Consider the following 23,386-nt stretch of genomic DNA (forward strand, 5'->3'; position numbering starts at 1 on the left):
TTTTTTTTTTTTTAAGTAACAATATCAGAAAACTCAATCCGGCAACTTTGCTTTAGGAAAAAATGAACCAAGATATGAGAAATAATATCAACATCAAACCTTGCCATATCAATCAACACTTGAAATGACGAAATAACAAATGGCCTGCACAAAAATAACGAACCCCTTTAATCATGTACCTGAATTACTAAGTAAATCAATCTTTAACATCCTGTCCCAGACATTCAGAGCTATCAGTTTTAGATTCAAAACAAGTAAATAACAACGCAAGGAATATCTACAGCTACAACCCCCTACCAATTGAAACATGATTAACCATATCACCAACCTACAGGCAACCCATTTCACATAAAACACAAAAAAAAATTATTCATTTCGGTATGCTGAAGTTTGTATTCATTCAAAGTTTTATTCTTTATCCAACATTTGGAAAAATTACATCGGAAAAACAAACGAAAACATGACAAACCAAAAATACTACCAAAGCATGTCTCTCCCATGCATAAACTATTCATGAATCGAATCATTACACCTATTGTCAGATATGAACTATCAAAATTTCCAATCTTCGAAGCAGGAAAACATATAAGCCTTGCAGAGGCCCAAACAGAGACTAGAATCGGAATCATCATATGGGCACGTATCGCTTCATCGCCTGCTTTGCCGTGACGGCAACACCGACCAAGACTCCACCGAGGGCGCCCGCCACCGCCGCGGACCTGACGCCACGCGCAGCCCGATACACGGCGCCAGTTCCAAGCCCAGCCGCCACGCTATTCCAGACGTCGTCCGTGTCCCTGAGGGCCACAATACCGCTCTCCATGCCGGCGTACATGAGGCCGATGACGCCAAGCCGGTTGCCCCAGGCCCGGCCAGCATGGCCAGAGGAGTTGAGGACCCGGTTGAGGCGGAGCTTAGTGGTGTCTCCGGGCTCGAAGGAGCCGACGCCGGATACCAATCCGGAGACGCCGCCGCCGATTGCGCCGGCAAGGTATCCGCAACCAGTGAGGAAGGTGATGTTGTCGCTCCATCCTCGGCGGTTACGGCTAGCCTCCTCGTCGAAGAGGTACTGCGGTCCCGTTGGGAGCTGGTAAACATTCCGAGCGGGGATCGGAAACTGGATGCCCTGGTAGGGGTCGTAGAATCGGGCCTGCGTAGAGGGGTCGGATCCTTGTTCGTGATCCGAGTGTCTGTGAGCCATTCTCTCCCTCTCACCCTCTCTCTCTCTCTCACTTTTCTTGGGGATTCTGGTTTTTAGGGTTTGGTTAAATTTATAGGTAAGAGAGACGGGGGTGCTTTCCTGGCAAGAAAACGTGTTCCTGAACTCGGGTTGCCCAGCTTCCAGAAAGTTTGGTCTGGACCCCTCTACTTTTTATTAGGCTTTTTTGAACTCATTTTAATTTATTATTATAATTATTTTAAATTTTAATATAAAATATAATAAATAATTTAACTCTTTTAAATTTTAAAATAATAATAATAAAAAATAATAATATTATAACAATATTTTATCATTTTAACTCAACTTAACAAAATTCAATTCAACATCTAAATAGATCCTTAATAAAAATTAATTAAGTTTTTTCTTTTATTCAAAAGAAAAATTAATTGGATCTTAATGCTACATAATTAAGTACTATATTTGTATCCGTCTATTCTCTACTGAAACCTAAGATATAACTATAAGAGATCTATACATAAAATTATTTTCTAATAGGAAAGGGTTTCATAATATTATTATATTTGTTCTGATAAATTTACCAGACATCATTAATTATTTAATAAATACTCAATAAATATTGTGAAACTTAAATTCACACAATGTGTGAAAAATATGTCTTAAGTTTTTCCACCCAACTTCAATTTCATCTAATAATGTTATAAACAAGAGTTCTACTACATATAATTATTTTTATGTACTCCAATAATGTGATCGGTCAAAATAGTTATTTTATATTAAAAAAAATAATATAATCAATTATATTAATAGAGTACATAAAGAAGCACACAAAAGTGACTGTACGTATTTTTGATTAATTAAAGAGTTAGTAGATAATGTCACGCAATGCTTAATAAATACTGTGAAACTCAAATCCACACAACATGTGAGAAAGATGTCTACAGTTTTCCAACCCAACAATTTAATCTAAACTTAATAATTCCATCCTAATGAATCCCAAGCAGTCTTTTGAATAAATGAATAGTGTTATAAACAACAATTAATGCTCTAAAATCTCATAATATTCTAATATATTACAGTTGATTCGATTTAAAATTAATTAAATAGTTGATAGATAATGATGTGTCAGTAAAGTGAATATTCTTCTTCACATTTATTGAAAGAGAATTACTCTAATCACAAAATAATTTTATAAAAATAATCTCACAAATTAACGTGGCTTATCAAATTGTCAAGTTACTTTTATTATAAAATAGATATAATGGATCACATGAAACCACGTTAGTTTGTGAGATTACTTTTGTATAATTCTTTTATAGTTCTAACACTTCTCTTCTTGAAAAAGAGTAATTTATGACAAAACACAGTATTTACTATAATATTCAATATTATTGGTTTAACATTGTGTCTGTGTTATTCATGCGTAACATGATAGAAGGGCGATCACTCTAGGGAGTTCTTTTGAAACATATGATCCCTTTAAATATCTTCGATCTTGCTTTGGTACTGAATTGAAGGAGGTATATGCATGAGAGGGTGGGATGCTTTCTTGGGTTTGATACGCTGCACTCCACTGCATGCAGCCAGAGAAGTTGTCTTGATGCTCTTAATTTACGAAAAGGACGTGCACACTGATCTGGTTTGATATTTGAGTACCAGTTGAGGAAAAACTTGCAAAAAGCCTTCAATATACCTCTTTTGTTGAGTTTCCAATTATTGTTTCCCGAAAAGCTGCTGTGTTTTGTGCTCTATAAGCTCCATATTCAGATCAAGGACTCTTTAATAATTAATAGCAGCAACCTTCTTCTCATACTGATCTACGTTGGATGTCTAATTCCAATATGTCATGCTCCTCCTCCTGAACATGCAAAATGGAAGATTAATATACGGTTGGAGAGGTGTTTCATGGAGAATTTCAATAAGTTTTTGCAGAGTTTTCGAGTTTCAGCTCTTGATTAAGCACGTCCAGAGCACCGATCAAAAGAAGAAATAGAATAAGGGTAACATTAACTAACCTCATTCACAGTTGATCCAATCACCGGATCAGAGTTAGGAAAGCGTGTTTCATTAGCAATCATCTGATTATTAATGGACAAATAGACAGACCCAAGATCCCTTAACCGGTCAAGCTCCGGTAACAAAACCGAACCAAGATCTGGCCTATCCCTCTTCCTCATCTCGCAGCATTTCAGAGCAAGATTAGCTAAGGATAGAGCCTCTTCGATAGGCCAATCTGTCACTGTTGGATCAAGCATCTCCGAGAATGTTTCTTGCTCAATGGCCTCCCCGACCTGGTGGGCTAATCCAATTGGAGGCCTTGCTGTAATGATTTGCAGCAGCACCACACCCAGTGAATATATATCAGATTTCACACTCAATTCTCCTGTTTGTTGATACTCGGGATCAATGTAGCAAAAGGTACCAGCGGCAGCAGTCATGTGATATTGAGTGACAGAATCAGCTGCAGATGGTGGCACTAGCCGGGCCAAACCCACATCACTTATCTTGCTCTGGTAATTTTTGTCTAAAAGAATGTTTCCTGGCTTGAGATCACGATGAACTATGGGCTCTGGGTCAGTTTGGAGAAAACGAAGACCAGTGGCAATTTCAGCAGCTATCTTGAAACGAGTTGGCCATGGTATTGGGGGAGTGTCGTCTTTTCGGAAGAGCCGATCTTCTAAGCTGCCATTGTCCATGTACTCGTACACAAGGCAACCATACTCTGGGCAGGCACCTAGAAGAAGAACCATGTTGGGGTGCCTGATACAGCTTAGAACTTCAATCTGCATGAAGAAGACGACAACAAGGACATATTCTCAATAGGCTCCTTGTTATAATTGTCACTTATCCCTTCTTATAACCATCCTTTCCACTTTCTAAGGTCACGATATGATTTATTAATCAAACAGAGTCATATTCTATTTATGTTGTAATTTCCACATACAAAGGAGGAATAACTGCACTGTTTTGTTATTAGAAAAGACAGCATTGCTGAGTCCTGTCAACATGGCAACTGCTAAGAATTGTGAAAAACCGCACTGTTTTGTCACTTGCAGCCTTTCCACTGGTGACAATTCATTTGAGAATAATTCTCCGAGTGTTTAGAATGCAAAAACATGTCTGTACCACACAACCATAATGATGAAATTCTAGTGTTTTATTGGTGATGTGTTTGTGTGGACTGGTAACATGTAATGTCCATGTTTTTCTACAGAGATTTGTCCTGAAGATGTTCAAGTATGTTTAACTACCAATTCCATGAAGTTCTAATTATTTGCAAAACCCAATTTTCTGCCAAAAAGAACACGAATGCAATTACCTCTCGTTGGAATTGTTGTTGCCCCTGTGATAAGTCTGGCCTCAAGATCTTGATGGCAACAATAGTGTGATCAAGCACGCCTTTATAAACAGGTCCATATCCACCTTCACCAATCTTCAATGCACTGTTAAAATGATCAGTTGCCACTTCAATCTCTGTCATGGAATATCTTCGATATACAACGTTATTGTTTGCTAGTGTATCCATTGCTCTCTTCTTCTCTTCTGCCTCCTGCTTGGCCTGCATTTCTGTGTTCTTTCTCCGTTGTGTTTCCATTTCTACTAGCCTTTGTTGCATCTTGGCTGCTTCCAAGGCAGCCTTTGTCTTATGCCTCTCCACTTCAGCTAAAACTAATGCAGCCTCTTCAGCAAGCTTGGCCTCCTCTAATTTATGCTGTTCTTCAAATTTTTTCCATTGCTGAAGTTCTCCTGCCTGGATACAGAAATAATTGCACCTTCCAGGTTTGCATTACAATTGACTACTTATAATCTCCTAATAAGATCATCCAATGATCAAAAACATCTGATCTAGTTTAAGAATACGATCTCACCTTCTGTCTGGCTACAACAGCTTCTTTGCAAACCGAGTTATACGTATCCATGGTGTGTTTCAGTTCAATTCTCAGTCTCATCTTTTCGGCCTCGATGCCTTTCTGTAAGATAACTCATAAAACAGGGCATACATTATTATTTGTCTAACCATCCCAAAAAAGATTTTTGAAATTTATCAAAGGAGCAAAGGCAGACATGCACATGAAAACTGGGCTATAATTCTGGATGGATGCATCTTGCAATGGTAGGCTTAGCATCGGTCACGACTTTTCTTGGAGGACTTGCTTTCATCCTGGAATATTGGTGTATGCTATCTATAAACAATTTGAAAAGGGAATTTTCAAAACTTTTAAGATACATGAGTTGTATTTGAGAACACAGTTCTTAGCTACTAAAGCCAGAAACTGGGTCCAGTCACTAATCAATGGGTACAGTGATAACACTTACGAACCTATTTGATTTTATGACATAGCCTGTGAGGAAATTACTATAACTTATGAATCTAGATTCTTTTTAGTCACCCTGTTGTTTCTATGTTATCCTGCTGAGTGGTGACCTCTTTGTTGAGGTGCAATACAAAACAAAATTATTGCTTGCAAAAATCATGGCGGAAATCATCTTTGGATGATGAACAAAAAAAGATGAGAAAAGGGCCAGTAACCCCCAATGGCATGACATATGCAACTCTTAAATTATTACGACTGTCCAAACGCACTTTCTTCAGTAAGCTATGGTTAGAAAATATAAATTATGACAAAAATCTTCAAGTAACTATCATCTGGGTTGACAATGCAGAAGGGTGGTCCTACAAGTTTTGTACTTACTATGGTTTGTGAGGAGCCAGGGCTATTGGAGCTCTCCAAGGCCACTGAGGATTCCAAGTTGTCCAAGTACATGTCGTATGGGCGGAAGCCGAATGGCTCAGACGAATCACTATTTCTTTGGGATGAGCTGGCTGATGCGTAACTGTCTATTGATAACGTTGGAGAGCTAGTCCTGCTGCTAGACCCAAAGTTGCTTTGTGGTGTATGCAAGGAATCGCTGCTTCTATCGAGAGAAAATATGTCAGAGCCTGTGCTTCTCCATCTTCCAACAACAACAGAATTTCTGCATTACCAAGCAATTGACAGAAGCAAAGCCACATCATAATTTGTTAGTTCAGGGGATTTAATGGACCATTTATTTATTAACATCGATATTCAATAATATAAAGGTGAGACAGTAAGCACATATGCATTTTCTCAAGTTTCATAGAGATGACTTTTTTCACTAGTTTTTCTGAAAAATTTTCTTTTATTTTTGTTCATCACTTTCGAACCACAAAGAAACACTGCTTCATCTGATTCCACAGCTTTTCTCTCTGCTTCCATTGTCAGTTCTGGCCATTATTTCTGATATATATCTAGTGGCCTTTATGGCATAACGTTTTCTCCATAACAAGAAATTAACAAGCGTCTATGGCCCCCCCTCCCCCCCCCTCCCTGACCCTCTTGAGATATGTAATGATTTTAAGGACTTTCGGTTGTAAAATTGATTTTCTTTTTGGAACATAAAAATAGGTTTGATTTGAACATTACAAGTTTTTGTTTTTACTAAGCACGTAACGTTTTGAAATTACCTGTTTGTATCATCAGAGTCATGGGTATCGGGATGAGCAGTATGTCTAACTACCTTTTGCGAACGCTGCCTCGAAGTTTCGGATCGACCTGCTGGACGGGTTGACTGAACCTTTCCTTTTGATATGACATAGATCGCACATGATGCTGGTGCAGATTTGAATAGGCTAGATGGCACATCTGCATCTCTAAATTTCCTGTATGGAGACGCAGAAAACAATAATTTATGCTTAGAGTAAGGCTAAAAAATAAAGATACAAACTTGATCATCAATGCCTACGAAGCACAGGACATCAAGCCACTGGACTTTGCCATTTCCTAGGCTTTCTTCTAATATTAGCTGGAGTCTAGTCTATCTAGAGATGCTAAGAAACAGATGCTTCCTGCAACCGGACTGCGGTGTCCTACATTTTGTCCTTTCCAAAATATCCCACTTTGATGTATTATCTCCTCTGCTCTCAGTCTTTTCCAAGACCTTAATCCCACCCAAAAATTTAGCCAAAGAAGCAGGAAAAGTTCTGAAAGGCCACGACGTTTGGGTCGGAGGATATGCTCTGAGCCATGAACGTGCGTGGCGAACGCGGACAAAGCCGAAGAGGCAGGCAAGTGCGTCGTGATTGCCCCAGGATGATAGGGTGCCAGACGACATTAGGGCTCAGGGCAGGGTTGGCTCCCTCGCATTTGATCAAGGAGATCGAGCAAGAAGTGACGATCTTGGTGTTGACTAAGGGAGTGGTTGGCAATGACAACGTCGTTGAGGCAGCCATCTGGCATGTGCGTTCAGTCATACAAACAACAGGGTGCTGAGGAACATGGACGCGGACGTGGGATTTTTTGAGCGACCTACGACCTGGGTGATATGCGACTTTGCTTTTCCTGTTTCTTTGGCTAAATATTTTCGGGTGGGGAGAGACGTCGTTGGAATTTTTTTGGAGAGCGATCGAGAAAGTTTTCAGAAAGATCAGAATTAAACAAATGGCATGCATCGCAGTCGAGTTGCGGGAACAGCGTAGTTTGAGGATCTACAAGAAGATGTAGAGATCAGACCTAGTAATAGCATTCCGATGGGAAGCACCAACGACGATATTGCTGATGGAATGGTGAGCAATATAATCGATAAGTGCGCTTGGAATGTCAATGTCATGGAGAATCACCTCCTTTGCTTGTATCTGAAATGCTCAATTCATGAAAACAAATTAGACGTACGTTCCCATTTGCCGATAAGTAGTGTTGCAATATGTGTATCGACCCTGATCTACTCACCCCTTTTCGAGCGCAGAATCCACGGTAGGGAAGGAATAACTGTTGCAGCTCGGGTTCATTTGGTGGGCGACCTTCTCTGGAGACAGCTTGATCAAAATCGTCTACAAAAATCAAATAGCAGCAGACATCAAGCAAATTAATGCAAATTATATATATATATATATATATATATAGCTAATCTGCACGCTGAAATATGGCCATGACTGCATTGAAAATGATGATGATGATGCTAGATGCATGGAATGGCCTGCAACCACAGCAATGTCAAAGAGGAATGAAACATGTCATGACATGCATGCAAGATTAATTTAATATGTCATGGAAACAAATTCCCAGTGAAATGATGTACGTACGTACATAGATCACAATCCTAAACATGAGTTCTATATATTCCATCCACTAGTATTATATATGCCATATATATATATATATATGTGTGTATGCATGCATGGTAACAGTGATGGTGATCACTGATCATGATGAGTGACGACGATGACGACGATGATGAAAGAGAAGGGTACCTACGAGGATGCAAGCATTGATTTCGAACATGGACGAGCTGAATGCAATGATCAGTACTACGGCCCAAAAGGTTGTCGACAGCCCATTTCACGGCATAATGGCTATTCTTATCTTTATCAATGGCAATCACCGTGGAATTAACGTTGTCGTCGTCGTCATCGACCAAAGATGATGTTCGAGAGAGGATCATGATGTTTTGGGCACGACCAGTAGGGAGCATGTGGTGATCAGGGCTGACATCCAAATAAGAAAGAAAGGAAATCTGAATGAAAAGGCGTCGTCAGTTGGTTCTTGGGGTTGTTACTCGTCCATAGCCTTTTTTTCTAAATATGGCCGAGACTGGTTAACTATAGACAATCAACCTTGAGTTTGACTAACTCAAGACAATTCTCCTCCTCTCTTTTCTATCTTTGACTTCTAAACATGCCGTTGGAGTTATATATGGTTTTTAATTGCGTTAGATCCTTTCCTGCTCCAGTCTCCACACATCCCGCCCGCACGTTTGGTGTGTTATATATATATTATTATTACATATTTTACCCCTAATGCAATCTCTTATTTAAAAAAAATATATATATATTTTTTTAAATATTTAAATATTTTTAAAAATACACAATATTCAAGATTTTAGCCACAAAAAATCTGGTTTTATCTCCACCGAACATTATTAATTCCTTCGACCAATTAAGCGCTTTTCCATTTTTTTTTAAAAAAAAATTATCAAACCTAATTATCATAATTAGTTTAGGCGAAATGAAAATATGGTGGCAGCTAAGGTCAGTACATTATCTAATAATAGGATTTGGATTTGGATCATATCATGAGAATCTCTCGGCTGCCCAATGAAAAATCAAACACATGATGCATGATATATGCTGCAATATCCATCATCATCATCACATGTTTTTGGATTTGATAAAATGGAAAGAGAAATACTCTATTTATAAAATGATTATATAAAAATAATCTTATAAATTGATGTAATTTGATATAATTTATCAGATTATAAAATTATTTTTATTATAAAATATATTTAAAAAATCACATGAATTCACGTTAATTTATAAAATTATTTTTATGTAGTTCTTTTGTGGCTATAGCCCTATCCAAACAAGAAATTAAGGAAAATGAAATGTAATGATGAACTTTGAAGAAATTGTGAATGTGGGAAAGGATAACGAAGTTGAGCTCCTGAATGGATGACACCATGAAATGAAGATCATGCTCATGCCCTGATTCACCCCATAAATCATAATACATAATAATGCATTTACTCCTTGAAATGGACAGCACCTCCAAACCATTATAAAATGAGTTTTATTTCATATAAATTAGAAATTGTTTGCATTCAAAACTCACATCAATTCATCTCATCATTATAATTTTTTTAAATTTTCACATAAAATATAATAAATAATTCAACTTTTTCAAATCCTAAAATAACTTTTCTAAATTTCCACACAAAATATAATAAATAATTTAATTTTTATTTTACTATTCATAAACTATCTCAACCCATCTCAACTCATCTCTGAATCAAAACCACTCTTTACTGTTTCAATATATCACTTTTTTTGAGATATATACAACTTTTTTTAAAAAAATTAAAGATAAAATTTATAAAGATATTTTTTTATACTAAAATTTTAGTACACAGACATTATTGATCTGCTCCAAATCATCCATAATCATTATAATTTTTTAAATTTTTTATATAAAATATAATAAATAATTATTTTTTTAAAATCTTAAAATAAAAATTATATTTTAAAAATATTTTATTCAATTCTTGATTTTTATCTCATTTTATCTTTTTATATGCGTAACCAAACGAGTGAATATATGGTGGATTGCAATTAAAAATGGTGGTTATTTTTTTTCCGTTTGTCCATCGTCCCACTTCGCTATTTCCTCTCTCAAATAAACGCATTTCAAAAGTACTGAATATGGGAAGCTAAAGACATGTATACCTGTCCCGGAAAGGAATGCAGGGTAAAAATCATTTCCACGCACACGACTCTCTCTCTCTCTCTCTCTCTCTCTCTCTCTCTCTCTAGTCTGAGCCCTCAGCCAAGGGAAAAAAAATCTAGGAAAGATTGTGGTTTCGTCGGCCAGATTATCAGCCACCTAGTCTCAGTTTCAACTGGTAAGCACCCTGAACTTATTTTATTGATATGTGTCTTTGTTATCTATTATGAGGGAATCAAGATCATGTAGTAGCTACTCAGATATTAGTTCAATAAATATGTGTGTCCCTTTTATGGTTATTGATGATTTGGAGCTGGGTGTACCCATATTTCAAGAGAGGCTGAGATGGGTTGCCTCAGATCCAGGAAAATCCAAGTTTTATGAGTAAACGGTTAAGGTTTTTAAGGATTTTATTGGGACTATACGGGTCCTTTCGTTTTTCCTAGGTTGTTTCCCATCACCCTTTTGGCTTTCTCTCCTTGGGTTTGCAGTTAAAGATTGGATTTTGGTTATTTTCGCATATGTTTTTTAGGGTTTGGTGGCCTGGATAGGATTTATGACTTCCGTGGTCGGTTTTGTGCCAGAAGGAGAAGAAGTTGGTAAGTTTTAGAGCCTTTGAGAAACCGAAAGTACTGGTGAATGATCGGAGTATTTGTAAATGGAGATTAAATTCATTGTTCCTCACTAGGTCTGATACTTCGGTTTATACTGTACTCTTTATCTTTAGCTCATGCCCATAATTAAGTTGATCTTGGTGGTGTGATTTGTGTTCCTAATCAATATAGTTGTAAAAAGACTGGTGATCATTTAATTGCAATATAAGAGTAACCTATTAATACAACATTTAAAACTTGGTCCCGAGTACAGTGCTTGAAGGAGATAAAGGGAATGGAAAATAACAAGTTATGTGAGTATGGAGATATTCTAAAGTAACTAGGACAGGAGACTGAGACAAAGAGTCAGAGAGTTGATGGAGGAGATTTCTTCAGCAGTTGCAGTGACTCTTAGTTTGGGTACATCTTTGGGTGATAACTCTGGAATCACAACTCATGTGGGAATCACAACTCATGTGGAAGTCACACGACTCAATCTGGTAACAGATGCAGCAAATTTGTTGTTGGATCCTGCTAAGGTGGTGCCTGCAGAGTCTGTTTCTAGTGGCAATGGAAGCTGCAATGATGCTAAGGAGGAAGTTAACATGCTAACCATGACAGGACCAGAAGGCAATGCCAGAGGAGGGGTGAATTTGTCGGAGATATTGCCAGAGAATAGAGATGAATCAATTGCTAATGATACCACGATTCAGGAAAGTGAGGAAGATGAAATCTTGTCTGTTCCAGATGACAATAATGGATTTATTAGTGAGGATTTGTCAAGTTCGAATGTAGGGTCTCGAATAATCTTGCCAGATATTGCGGAAATTGAAAACATTGGTCATGCTCAGATTGTTGCTAAAGCTATTATCTTGGTGGAATCAAGTATAGGGCAGGCACCTTCTGGTGAACTTATTGTGGCAGCAGTGAGCCCAGATTTGAAGATATCTGGTAAATCTGATTTAAAGGCCTCTGCAATGGTTTTCCAGTCACATGTGGAGAAGAATGTCAGTAAAGCAGGCCGTCGAAGTGTTTTTGAGCTGGACTGTATTCCCCTTTGGGGTTCTGTATCTATTTGTGGAAAAAGACCAGAAATGGAAGATGCCATTGCTGCTGTACCTCAAAATTTGAAAATTCCAATCAAAATGCTAATTGGTGATCGTGTGATTGATGGAATAAATCAGAGTTTGACACACATAACTAGTCATTTTTTTGCTGTTTATGATGGCCATGGGGGCTCTCAGGTACAACTTTATCCCCATTTTTTTATTATTTATTTGATTGTTTAAGTACAATTGGATGATTTTTATTGAGATCGTTCTTCCTCAACTGTCTGACGTTCGATTATTCATAAATTATGTGTAACGTGATTTTTTTTAGTTTGATTTTATACTTCATAGGCAAGGTTTAGAAGTCGTTAACCTGATGTATCTCTTAATGATCCCTGTTGTGTTCAGTTAACATACATATTCCAATAAGCTTGATATTTGGATACTTCAATCTTTGAATGAGTTTGAGATCGAGATATTCCTTATGATAACAATTTTGGAATCCATAACATATTGGCTTGATTGGAAGGGTTTACCTTTTGCAGGTTGCAAACTATTGTCGTGAGCGTATGCATCTGGCTTTGGCTGAAGAGATTGGAGTCTTTAAAGACAGTTTAAGTAGTGGAGGAACAGGGGAAAATCTGCAGCTGCAGTGGGAGAAAGCCTTTACTAGTTGTTTCAAAAAAGTTGATGATGAAATTGGAGGAAAAGTTAGTAGAGGCATCAATAGAAGCAATGGAGATGCTTCTGACCCTGTTGCACCAGAAACTGTTGGATCAACAGCTGTGGTTGCATTAATATGTTCATCTCATATTATAATTGCAAACTGTGGTGACTCAAGAGCTGTCCTTTGTCGCGGGAAAGAACCCTTTGCTTTATCAAGTGATCATAAAGTAGGGTGTGCTTTTTTTCTGCTATTCCATTATGGACCAAAGCTTTCTCCCATGGAAACTAATCATTCTTTCATAATTGGATTTTATTTTTCCCAGCCAAACAGAGAAGATGAATATGCAAGGATTGAAGCATCTGGAGGCAGGGTCATACCGTGGAATGGTCACCGTGTCTTTGGGGTTCTTGCAATGTCAAGGTCCATTGGTAGGTCTACTTTCGTTCCGGATCTTGTGGTAATTGTATGTATCATTTGTTTGATAAATATCTGTGAAGAAAAAGGGAAGGGGGATTCTTATGGAAGCTGCATATTGGGTGATGCTTTTTAATGTTGAAATTGACACAATTGTCAGTCCTTAAATTGGAACCTTATTCTGATAAGTTTTTCAGAACGCTTGTGAAGAATTTCAAAGTGTTAATTGTTATAAAAAGGATTGGATGATATGATATCCTAATGACTTTTTTAATCGATAAGTACCGTATTTGAGAAAAACAAAATTAATACTAAGCTAAATCTTTATTTTCTCTTTCTTTGTTAATCTACAGGTGATAGGTATTGGAAACCATGGATTATTCCAGAACCGGAAGTCATGTTTCTTCCTCGAGCTAGAGATGATGAATGCCTTATTTTAGCCAGCGATGGTTTGTGGGATGTGATTTCAAACGAAGAAGTCTGTGCAGTGGCTCGAAGGCAGATTCTGCTCTGGCACAAAAAGAATGGGACTGCATCTCTTCTTGAGAGGGGTACAGGAATTGATCCTGCGGCGCAAGCAGCAGCTGATTACCTTTTGATGCTTGCCCTCCAAAAGGGAAGCAAGGATAACATCTCTGTGATTGTGGTGGACTTGAAAGCACAAAGGAAGTTCAAGAGCAAGTCTTAGTGGATAAACTTCAGCATGATAGCTGAAGTCTCTTACCTATATATATATATATATTAGAGAAAGTAAATCTGCTTAATACATAGTCTGGTCCATTCCTTTTTCTTTATGGGCTTAATGTGTGTTCAAGTATAGAAATTTATATGTACTATAGGAACTATGATGGAATGCCTTTTTCTTGCCGAGATTTAGTTTTTGTAAATTTTGAAAGGCTGCAAGTAGGGAGAGAAATTTTCAACTTGAAGGTTTTATGAGGTCTTTTTCTTTTTAACCCAAGGTATATCTATCTACTTGAAGATAGATGGCGCTTTCATGTTTTCAAGTGGTAGACCAAGGAAATTTGCGTTAGCCTTGGCAGGTAATTGTTTGAGGTTCTCAGCCTACCAAGTACCAACTCCACCTTAGGAGCTTGAACACAAGAATAGGAGAACCCAACAATCTCCCGTCACCCCCTTTGCCTGCTCATACCGTCATGAGCTGAAAGCGGTGGGAATCCTAGCTCAGTTTAGTTGGTTGAGGACATGGCATGTTAAAATTTGGACGAGAAATATTGTTCGTTTTAGATTTTGTCATTTTTAATTATAGGTATTGATGTGAATACATTAAGCGACTTTATAATTTGGGAGAAACTTGCTCAGTTTTGCTCACCTTGTGTGGAGTTACTGACAGATTCTACATAGCAGTCTCGTGATCTTTTCTTGATCGATCTGTACACCGAGAATACGAGAGAATCAAACACAGTTGGATTCTTCAAGTGTGTAGAAGAACCCAACTTTTGAAACATGCAACTTGGTTGTTACTTTGTGGAGCAAAATGATGAAATTTTGAGGCATTTTTTTAATCCTATGCATCATGGCATGCATGAAAAGATTATCGTTGTATCTATAAAGGAAGATTGCACAAATCATGGACAAGTCAACACAGAAGATCTCTAGGCTAAAATCACGTTGTATATAATGCTGTCATCCCTACAATCATGCAATGTATAATTGTAGCCTTAATGGTTGTGTATTTCTTAAAATAGATTTGTAGTGCTGTGTATATAACTCTGGTTATACATCAGTGAAAAGTGTGGGAAAATATTCATTGAAACCGTGCAGTCTTAATCTCTTATAGTATCTGTCAAATGTAGGCTGTCAGTACGTATCTATAGAACTGAAAGCATGCAAATAAGCTTTGCATTGAAGTTTAACGAAAAATGTCTCGAGTTGTAGACCTTAAAATTTCGTTTCTTGCCCATTCTCAAGTATCAGTGTACACACTGGATATTGAAATTCAGAAACATGGCATGACACTAGAAATTATAGTCGCAAGAACACACCAACCGTAGACCTTTACCATCAACGTAACACTAGAAAATTCTCATTCCTCGATCGGTACTTCAGCAAAACACATTTTCTTTACCAAAAAACTCAAATTCCGGCCCATGCCTCCCAAACGGAGATTCTTTCGAGCTAATTAAAGAAAAGCTTTTGTACAATGACAGTAAATGTTAACAATGTTAAGTTCATAGAGAGAAATGACTCTTGAGAGTGAGAGCAGAGATATATGTTGGAATGTCTAATGGTATTCTTCATTCCGGCCTTCATGGGCTGTAGAAGGAAGGACCGCATTTGCATTTCCAACCTTCTGGCTCATAGTTTGCATACTGGATGCCCACATTCCTGTGTCTGCTTGTGGTGGGTACTTGAATGGCTTCACATGGAACGCACCCATAACACTTGTGCTCACAGCTTGGTGGCCTCGACCCTATGTTGTTTACCCCTTTGTACTTTGCTTCTTCATTCATCTTTGCATTCGCGCTTTTGAAACCCTTTAAGAAAGAGTACTGACCGATTAATACCATGGGAGAGAGAGAGAGAGAGAGAGAGAGGTCAAAGACTAACCTTTCCTGTGGCCAAGGTAACGGTTAAAGACTCTGAGCTCTGGTCTGGCCCTGATCAAGCAATGGAATTAGCAGGTTTAGTTGAGAAGCTATTACTTAGTAGGGGAGATCAGTACAATTCAAATAAGTTTAAACAGGAAGAGAAAGTGTGATAGAGAACTGAAAAAAAAAAAAAGCTTTCCATTGAGAATGACTGATGGAAGGTTGGAAGGGCATCTCCTTCATTCTTCAGAGAAAAGAAAATTAACTTCTAGATGCAGCTTCTCAGGAAGATGGCTCGCTCGCAAAGCTAAACCCAAATGTGGTTGTCGTGGTGGCAATCATTGTGTAGAAACAGTTTTTCTTTCATTTGGAAAACGTATGGATTGGTTTGATTCGTTTTAAGGATAGGCTATGAAGCTAAACCAAGTAAATGTGATCATTGGAATAAACAGTGTACTTGTAGCTATGAGCTAAACCAAATGGACATGATCATTGCAACAAAAAGTAGACATTTATGCTGGTGATTGAAGAGGAGGGAGGGAGGGAAAGTGGCTCACCTTGATTATGAGCACCAACACTAGCATTCAGTGGAAGAGACCTACTTGTCGCCGAAGTCCAACGCACAATCTGCAGAGCTATAATAATAAAACAACAAAATCTTCCCTTCATTCTTCAGAGCTCAAGTGATTATGGTGACTATTATGAGAGAGAGAGAGAGAGAGAGATTTTTCCTGATCACTCCACTTTAGGACTAGGAGGCCATGAATGTTGTTGCTCGGATTTAAGAAGGTGAGAATAGCCAGCCAAAAAAATCAGTTCCCTGAAAAAGGGAAGCTAGAAGCTACTCTTTCTTGGGTTTCTCCTTAGTCCTTACTATCTTTGCGTTGGTGGATAGTTCTTGCTTCGCAAGCAAGTGATTTGGTTTCTTGTCAATCACTTGCTTTCTTTTCAATTAGTTAAAAACAGGGGCACGTTTCCCTCTCGTTTGACAACTCACCCTTTCATCTCTGCTCCTTTTCCTCTCTCTTTCTTCCCCTTCTCTTTGGTATCCTATCAACACAAGCCAACCTCTATCAATCTCTCTCTCTCTCTCTCTCAAATCAATCTCAGAGTACTTGCCCAGAATAACAGCTCTTTTCTAGGGGTCTGAAAATCCTGCAACCTTCTATAGTCACTGATAATCAGAGGTTGCAGCTGCCTAGACTGAGGAGACCCCACCCATTCAATCTCTCCTATATTAATGGGAAAAAAATCCAGTGGCAGAGAACCATTTATACGTAGAAGGAAAAAAGTATCAATCCCTGAGACATTCAGCACTGTAGAAAAATTTAATGAGTCAGTTAATAGAATTAAATAATGTACCCGAGTCAACTTTGTTCAGATTGGTGGGTGGGGAACACGCAGGGTCTTTACCTTCATCCAATCTGAGCCGTCCATTTGGCCCATTTGTGGGATCTGCAATGAAGAACTGATGTCCTTTTGGGTACCACCAGATAACTACTACATTTTATTAACGAATAATAGAAAAATAAAACCCAACATTATAAGATAAAAATTGATGTCTCACAGACAGAACTCGATCAGTTATTAATTCGATTTTTTTTTTCAAAAATATTTTCTCATATTTTTGCTAATATTTCCAAAAAGTTTTTGTCAATATTTTCTGACATGGTATTATTATATTATATATTTTTATTATAGATACCTGAAAACACGACTTTAATTTTCTTCTATTATTGTTCTTTCTTTTAGCTTTTTATCATTTACTTTTGGGCATGAGCTGTCTGAAAGTAATCTTGGGAAACGAGCTCAACGTAAGCAGAACTTTGATTGCACCATCCATTGCTCTGTGGTCTGTAGCTGGTAATGTAGGATGCAGGCATTGATATACTGACCTACCGGGTTGCGAACATCAGTATTTTACTGTTTTATCGATTTGGCGTATATGAGTCGGAAAATATTTGCTCAACAAGGGAACTTGGTTCAGATCAGGGATGCTATAAAAAGATAGTCCAAATATCTGGAATAGATGTGTGAAAAGAGGAATCAGGATGTAGCATTCACAGGCACATTAACAGCAACAAATACCCATAAATAAGCTTCAGTATGCAATGTTGGTGAACAATGGTTGTCTGGGAATTTCCCATTGATATCTGTGAGTGAATGACTGAGTCGAGTGATTTGATTAAACAATGTGCTGTACTGTCTCTGACTCTGTTTCCACCCTGCAAACTATGAGAACAGGATGGAGATAAGCTCCCAAAGTATTGCTCCATCTCTTCATCCATTATCATACCTTATCTGAACCAAGTACGGGCAATTACAGTACCAGTTCTCAGCTTACGATATTGTGGGGGTTAGAAATCTGACAAGCTTCAAGCTACTAGTTATATTAGTAAAATCTCAGCTGTTTTGCATAACAGATTGCGTTAAGTAGTGATTAATTATCACTGTTATTAGACACAAAATACAAAACCCAGATTGATGTTTCCAACTAGATTTTTAACTTGACTAAAGTGATCAAAAACTAAGGAATCTCAGAAAATCTCACCGATTACTGGAGTATTTTCTTATATATGAATATTAAAACCATTATCAGTATCCAAGACGAACATTAGGCGGCTAATGCAACTTGAAACTTCCTCCAAAGGTTTGGCAACTATGGCAAGGTTGTGTGAACTTCCTCCAAATATCCATAAACTATAGAATCTGACTAACGAGATAATCATTTAGGAATCGAGTAGTATTTTTCCTGTGGACTTTCTTTCTGAAAAGAGAATTAGAACCATCATAGAAAATGAATAAAATGATTTCGGTAGTCAAAGTGAGCAATGGAATAACCAGATAACATTCAACCATGACTGGTTAAGTTACACACAGAGATAGAAATCAAAGAAATTAAGCATCATTCGATAATAGCTTCTCCTTTCTAATCACATTGACAGTATATTTTTCAAACATCTCGTGACAGAAGCTCGACCCACCTTTCACTTCTGAGATGGCTCATCATTTTTGGATTCTTTCTTAGGATGAATTGCTTCAACAAGGGCCTCGATCTCTTCCTTCACTCGTTCAAACACATTGGGGCCTTTGACATCATCTATCCGGGTGTTCTCATCAATGTCATCACTCCTTCCATGCGTTTCCTTGTGATGGTGTGGCGATTTTTTAGTGTGAATGATTGCTTCAATCTCTTCCTTAGCTCTCTCAATCATATTCGGTGCCTTTACATCTTTTTCTTATCCCAAAAAAAAGATAGGAAAACAAGGATCACACTCTGGTATTTAATCCAGGGATTATATGCATGAAATCAAATAGCTATTATGTGTTATCAAAATTAAAAAAGTTTTTGAAACTTTTTGAATTACTCGATATTTTCATCTCATTTGTACCGTACTCTAGTTTTCCTTATCCAAACACATTATATTTCATCTCTAAATTTTAAAAACATCTACTTAAATAAACAGTAATGAATAGTGAACAGTACATGAACAGTATAAAATAACATAAATAGTAAATGAACAGTATGCAAACAGTGCATAAATAATGAAAATCACAGTGAATAGTGTCTGAATAGCGCACTATTCGACTCTCTAATTAATAGTGGGACCCACACCTTTTTAAAATTTTAAAAATTAAAAACTATCTCATTTCATCTCACTATCCATGTACATTTTTTTTTACAAATTATTTCATTTCATATTAACTCAAAAATTTTACTACTATTCAAAATATTGTTGAGTATTGCTTCTTTAGTCTCATATCGGTGGGATTTGAGAAGTGAGTAACTTATGACTCTAGTCCCATATTCAAAAATTTTACTACTATTCAAGTCATAAGCTTAGCTAGTAACTTATGACTCTAGTAAAATTCCTCTATTCTCATTTTGTAAGAAGGGAAAATGTGAGAATTAAAGTTTTGCTAGTGGGGAAGCTTTGTAGGTGTCTTTGGGATGAGAAGAAAAATTGTGTGATTATAATAATTTTTCACATAGTGGATTTTTTTTCTCTGGGTCTGGTAGTTTTTCTCCTATTTTAGAAGTTTTCCACGTAAATTATTATGTTGTTATTATTTCTCTATTTTTCTTGATATTCCTACAAATGGTGGATCTTAGGGAGTGAATTTGGGATATCCAAATTTCTAACAAGTGGTAATAGAGCCTAGATTCTTTTGGTGGGGTGGAGTTTTGGTGTGATAGTGTGGATACGTACTGTCTAATGAGATTCTATCTAGCAGATTGAAATTTAAGCAGGACCATTGTGACCCTCCAATATTTCTTGAGAACTTACTTAGTGAGTACTATTTATTTCTACCGTAAAATTCATCAAGATAATGTCAGGAAGTAGGACTTCAAATCCTATCAGATTTAATGTGAAGAAATTTGATGAGATAATCAATTTTGGCTTGTGGTAAGTGCAAATCAAGGATGTTTTGATTCAATCATGATTACACAAGGTATTGAAGGGCAGATCAATCCCTGAAGTCAGCAGTGATACTAGCGACTAGTGAAACGACTAGAGTAAGGAGCATGTTCAGCAAGTGGCTCCAAGTCAGTAAATGGAGATATTGGTAATTAAGCTAATTTTGTATCTCTCTCCATAGAAAACGATGTTCTTTGAAAAGGGATATGTACATCCTCATGGCATGCCGTTAAATCCCAAAATTGTCATGAAAGAGGATGTTAATGTTAGCGGGTCCGTGGGTTTGCACACATGTATTGGTTTGACAATGATGCAAGGTGCGTGGTGAAAATTTATGTCGATGGCTGATGAACTTCCAGAAAAGCTAAACGTAAAAATTACATCATAAATTTCAGCAAGGTTGTTTTCAACATTGGCCAAAGTGAAATGCTTGGAATTGATTTATTCTGAGTGTGTATGCTTTTATGGTGGAGCATGATAGTGGAAGCTATGAAGATCTTCATCTAGGTGGAGCGTAGCTGTGGAACCAGCCAAAATCGCAAAGTGGAGATTGTTGGGTATTACTCATTTAGTCCTACATTGGTGAGATTTGAGAAGTGAGTAAGGCCCAAGGCCTATAAAACAAGACTTAGCCTCCTTGGTTAAGTTCATCAGTCATAAGCTAAGCTAGTAACTTGTGACTCTAGTAAAATTTATTTGTTGACATTTTTCTAAAAATGGAAGATGTGAGAGTTTAACTTTTGCTAGTGGAGAAGCTTTGTGGATATCCTTGGGGTGAAGAGAAAAATTATGTAATTGTAATAATTTTTACATAATAAATTTTCTTCTCTGAGTCTGGTGATTTATCTTCTGTTTTGAAAGTTTTTCGCGTAAATTCTTGTATTGTTATTATTTATCTATTTTTCTTGATATTCTTGTAAAGGATGAATCCTAAAGAATAAATTTAAGAGGTCTAAATTCTTAACAAAATATTTTATTTCATCTCATTTAAATTGCATAAGGCCTTAAAACTCCAATTATCCAATGGAGACGGCCAATTCCAAGAAACTTTCGGTAAATATATTCAGTATTCAGGAAGATATAAGCTCGCAGAAGTCTCTCTCTCTCCCTCTCTCTCTCTCCGATTCTCTCTTTTTTACTTTTTTGGCTTTTGCCCATAGGAGAAAAAGTACCCATTGAAACGTATCGAGCACAGGTCCAAAGATATGCCCAACTACGAAATGACAAAACCCCATAAATGCATAAAGTGGGTAGCTTTTCATTAGAATCTCATAAAAACAAACGCCCGTAAACCAGTGGAAACTAATCAAAATGGAAAGATTGATGCAAATTAAACATCTTCAGCAACACCTAATTTCCAGAGCTAAGATTGATACAAATTAAACATCTTCCAAACAACCCAAAACACCCTGCACGAATCCCATCACCAAGATCATATTTCTTTTCATAGAGATTAGGATATTCTCGCAAGATCAATAGCAACAAACACACAAAAAGGAAATTGGTAATAACGACAAAAAGAAAAATTTATGGGGTGAATACATACAAAGGTCAAAGTGAGATTCAACATTCGCATACCTTTTGGTGATGATACTGGTGGCTCTGCCATTGGAGTTTCTATGAGAAATTCTTTGTGGTTCTGATTCGACCAGAGCAATTTCTCTCAAGTTTGCTGGACCGTTAGGGTTACATCTCTGCCGTAGATAAATCAAGAGTCGGACCCACACTCTGAGAGTAGAGACAATATGATTATTTAGACGGTTAAGATGCAAGCTCATATTACCCTTTTTCCCATTTGTTATAATGGAATAAAACAAGCTATCTCATGGGCTAAAGTAGTTTCATGGCCTATTTAGCAGTAGATGGGCTTGGCTTTATTCTTTTTGCAACTACAAAGGGTAGGAAGGCTTAACACTTTATATTTTATTTGGGCCTTGGCCCAACATCCTCAGCATCACTATTTCTTCAGAACATATTTTTATATAAAAATATAAAATTTTAGTGAAAAATAAGTTGACTGAAAAGGTCATTGCGGTCTATTTGACAAAGATTCCATCGCCTAGACAAACCTAAATTTGGGATTACAGCGCCCTAATGCTTTGAATTTGAGAGTAGACAAGCATTGAGGAAAACATAAAAGCGATTCAGCTCTGGTTTGAATAGTGAGATGAAATGAGATGGTTTTAAATAAAATTTGAATAAAATATTATTTTTTAATATTATTATTTTTTTAGATTTAAAAATCTGAATTATTTATTATATTTTGTGTGAAAGTTTAAAAAAATTATAATGATAAGATAAACTGAGATGAGATGAAGCACTTTAACTATCCAAGCGGGATTAGAGCACTAGTAGTGGCCTCAACAAACTTAAATTTTAGCCAAGGAATAGCTAAGGTGTAAAATAAAGTGCAACAATGGACTCAACAAATAAATAATGATTTTAACCACACATTATATCACTAGGCAAATTTGTTGAGCCTAAGAGGCTGGCCAAATATTATTTTTGGACTAAAAAATTATCTTCCCGCTGCTTCTCGCCTCACTTCTCTCCCGCACATGTTTAATCGCTTAAAATTCTTTTATATGCGCGAGGAGATTAGTACACAATTTGCCATTAACATTGAAAAGTCACGTTTGCCGAATGAACCATGTTTTTTTTTAATCTTTTCAAAACTTATCAAAAGAAACAAATGATAAAAAACATGATCAAAAGCAACTTGTACTGCTTTAGCTAGATGCTAAACAGTCCGAAAAAAATATGAGTTGAAAAAACTTTAATACAACAATAAATTTTAATACAATCATAAACTTTAATACAACCATATATTGGTTGAAAAAATATGACCGTTGTAAAAAAATAACCATTAGAAAATTTTATCCGTTGGAATAATATGAATGTTAGAAAATTAATGTGTAGTTTTTTAATACCAAATAAATATTCAAATTACAATTAGAATTAAAAAAATGAAAAGTTTAAAATTAATATTTTAATAGAATAGTGATAGATTTGTTGAGCCTGTTATTTGATGTTGTTGAAAAGTGACTAGCTAAATTTGTAAAAATAAATTTCCTAGTCAAATTTTGGCCAAAGTTTGTTAAGCCTGTGATCTAAAGCTATTCCTTCACATCTGACCTCCGCTAAAGACCTATTCTGTTGAAGTTTCACAAATAATGAAAATTCGAGCAGAGTCAAATTGCAACAGACATCACAAACAAGCAATTTTTTAAATTTTTTTTTTTTAAAAAAAAAAAGAAAGAAAGAAAGAAAA

General features: G+C 36.8%; 5 protein-coding genes across 7 annotated transcripts; 1 reads left to right on the plus strand and 4 right to left on the minus strand.

Annotated features, from left to right (window-relative positions):
- Window positions 1–379: 379 nt before the first annotated feature.
- Window positions 380–1,338, minus strand: LOC109002019 (mitochondrial import inner membrane translocase subunit TIM23-1-like). The gene has a single exon (XM_018979582.2). The coding sequence runs from the start codon at window positions 1,199–1,201 to the stop codon at window positions 629–631; it is 573 nt and encodes a 190-aa protein (XP_018835127.1). The 5' UTR covers window positions 1,202–1,338; the 3' UTR covers window positions 380–628.
- A 1,649-nt stretch (window positions 1,339–2,987) lies between these two features.
- Window positions 2,988–8,641, minus strand: LOC108991654 (U-box domain-containing protein 52-like). The gene is made up of 9 exons (XM_035691557.1): window positions 8,455–8,641; window positions 7,930–8,030; window positions 7,714–7,835; window positions 6,669–6,863; window positions 5,875–6,157; window positions 5,050–5,151; window positions 4,500–4,931; window positions 3,196–3,963; window positions 2,988–3,038 (listed from the first exon to the last, which is right to left on the minus strand). The coding sequence occupies exons 1-9, from the start codon at window positions 8,639–8,641 to the stop codon at window positions 2,988–2,990; spliced, it is 2,241 nt and encodes a 746-aa protein (XP_035547450.1).
- A 1,724-nt stretch (window positions 8,642–10,365) lies between these two features.
- On the plus strand, window positions 10,366–14,098 carry LOC108991672 (protein phosphatase 2C 16-like). Of its 2 annotated transcripts, XM_035691922.1 has the most exons (6): window positions 10,366–10,597; window positions 10,952–11,018; window positions 11,287–12,256; window positions 12,607–12,954; window positions 13,051–13,156; window positions 13,496–14,098. In XM_035691922.1, the coding sequence occupies exons 3-6, from the start codon at window positions 11,390–11,392 to the stop codon at window positions 13,828–13,830; spliced, it is 1,656 nt and encodes a 551-aa protein (XP_035547815.1). In that variant the 5' UTR covers window positions 10,366–10,597; window positions 10,952–11,018; window positions 11,287–11,389; the 3' UTR covers window positions 13,831–14,098. The 2 variants fall into 2 exon arrangements, with proteins under 2 accessions (XP_035547815.1, XP_018821548.1); XM_018966003.2 differs by lacking the exon at window positions 10,952–11,018.
- A 1,007-nt stretch (window positions 14,099–15,105) lies between these two features.
- Window positions 15,106–16,897, minus strand: LOC108991674 (EPIDERMAL PATTERNING FACTOR-like protein 3). Its single transcript, XM_018966006.2, has 3 exons — window positions 16,252–16,897; window positions 15,714–15,763; window positions 15,106–15,640 (listed from the first exon to the last, which is right to left on the minus strand). Exons 1-3 carry the CDS (start codon window positions 16,361–16,363, stop codon window positions 15,413–15,415), a joined length of 390 nt encoding a protein of 129 aa, XP_018821551.1. The 5' UTR covers window positions 16,364–16,897; the 3' UTR covers window positions 15,106–15,412.
- A 1,596-nt stretch (window positions 16,898–18,493) lies between these two features.
- On the minus strand, window positions 18,494–21,883 carry LOC108991675. Of its 2 annotated transcripts, none has more exons than XM_018966007.2 (2): window positions 21,694–21,883; window positions 18,494–18,932 (listed from the first exon to the last, which is right to left on the minus strand). In XM_018966007.2, the coding sequence occupies exons 1-2, from the start codon at window positions 21,722–21,724 to the stop codon at window positions 18,682–18,684; spliced, it is 282 nt and encodes a 93-aa protein (XP_018821552.1). In that variant the 5' UTR covers window positions 21,725–21,883; the 3' UTR covers window positions 18,494–18,681. The 2 variants fall into 2 exon arrangements, with proteins under 2 accessions (XP_018821552.1, XP_018821553.1); XM_018966008.2 differs by having other exon boundaries at window positions 18,494–18,926; window positions 21,694–21,857.
- Window positions 21,884–23,386: the final 1,503 nt, after the last annotated feature.

Source organism: Juglans regia, chromosome 7 (genome assembly GCF_001411555.2).
Source record: "Juglans regia cultivar Chandler chromosome 7, Walnut 2.0, whole genome shotgun sequence".
NCBI lineage: Eukaryota > Viridiplantae > Streptophyta > Magnoliopsida > Fagales > Juglandaceae > Juglans > Juglans regia.

Coding starts and splice junctions, on each gene's coding strand:
- LOC109002019 (XM_018979582.2), bottom strand. CDS start 1,201: ATGGCTCACAGACACTCGGATCACGAACAAGGATCCGACCCCTCTACG.
- LOC108991654 (XM_035691557.1), bottom strand. CDS start 8,641: ATGATCCTCTCTCGAACATCATCTTTGGTCGATGACGACGACGACAAC. Junction 5,152..5,874: donor CTGGCTCCTCACAAACCATA/GTAAGTACAAAA, acceptor GTTATCTTACAG/AAAGGCATCGAGGCCGAAAA. Junction 3,039..3,195: donor TTGGATCAACTGTGAATGAG/GTTAGTTAATGT, acceptor TTGCATGTTCAG/GAGGAGGAGCATGACATATT.
- LOC108991672 (XM_035691922.1), top strand. CDS start 11,390: ATGGAGGAGATTTCTTCAGCAGTTGCAGTGACTCTTAGTTTGGGTACA. Junction 12,955..13,050: donor CTTTATCAAGTGATCATAAA/GTAGGGTGTGCT, acceptor TATTTTTCCCAG/CCAAACAGAGAAGATGAATA. Junction 13,157..13,495: donor TGCAATGTCAAGGTCCATTG/GTAGGTCTACTT, acceptor GTTAATCTACAG/GTGATAGGTATTGGAAACCA.
- LOC108991674 (XM_018966006.2), bottom strand. CDS start 16,363: ATGAAGGGAAGATTTTGTTGTTTTATTATTATAGCTCTGCAGATTGTG. Junction 15,764..16,251: donor TGTTGGTGCTCATAATCAAG/GTGAGCCACTTT, acceptor TTGCTTGATCAG/GGCCAGACCAGAGCTCAGAG. Junction 15,641..15,713: donor TTACCTTGGCCACAGGAAAG/GTTAGTCTTTGA, acceptor TCTTTCTTAAAG/GGTTTCAAAAGCGCGAATGC.
- LOC108991675 (XM_018966007.2), bottom strand. CDS start 21,724: ATGGCAGAGCCACCAGTATCATCACCAAAAG. Junction 18,933..21,693: donor ACCAGTATCATCACCAAAAG/GTATGCGAATGT, acceptor TTTTGGGATAAG/AAAAAGATGTAAAGGCACCG.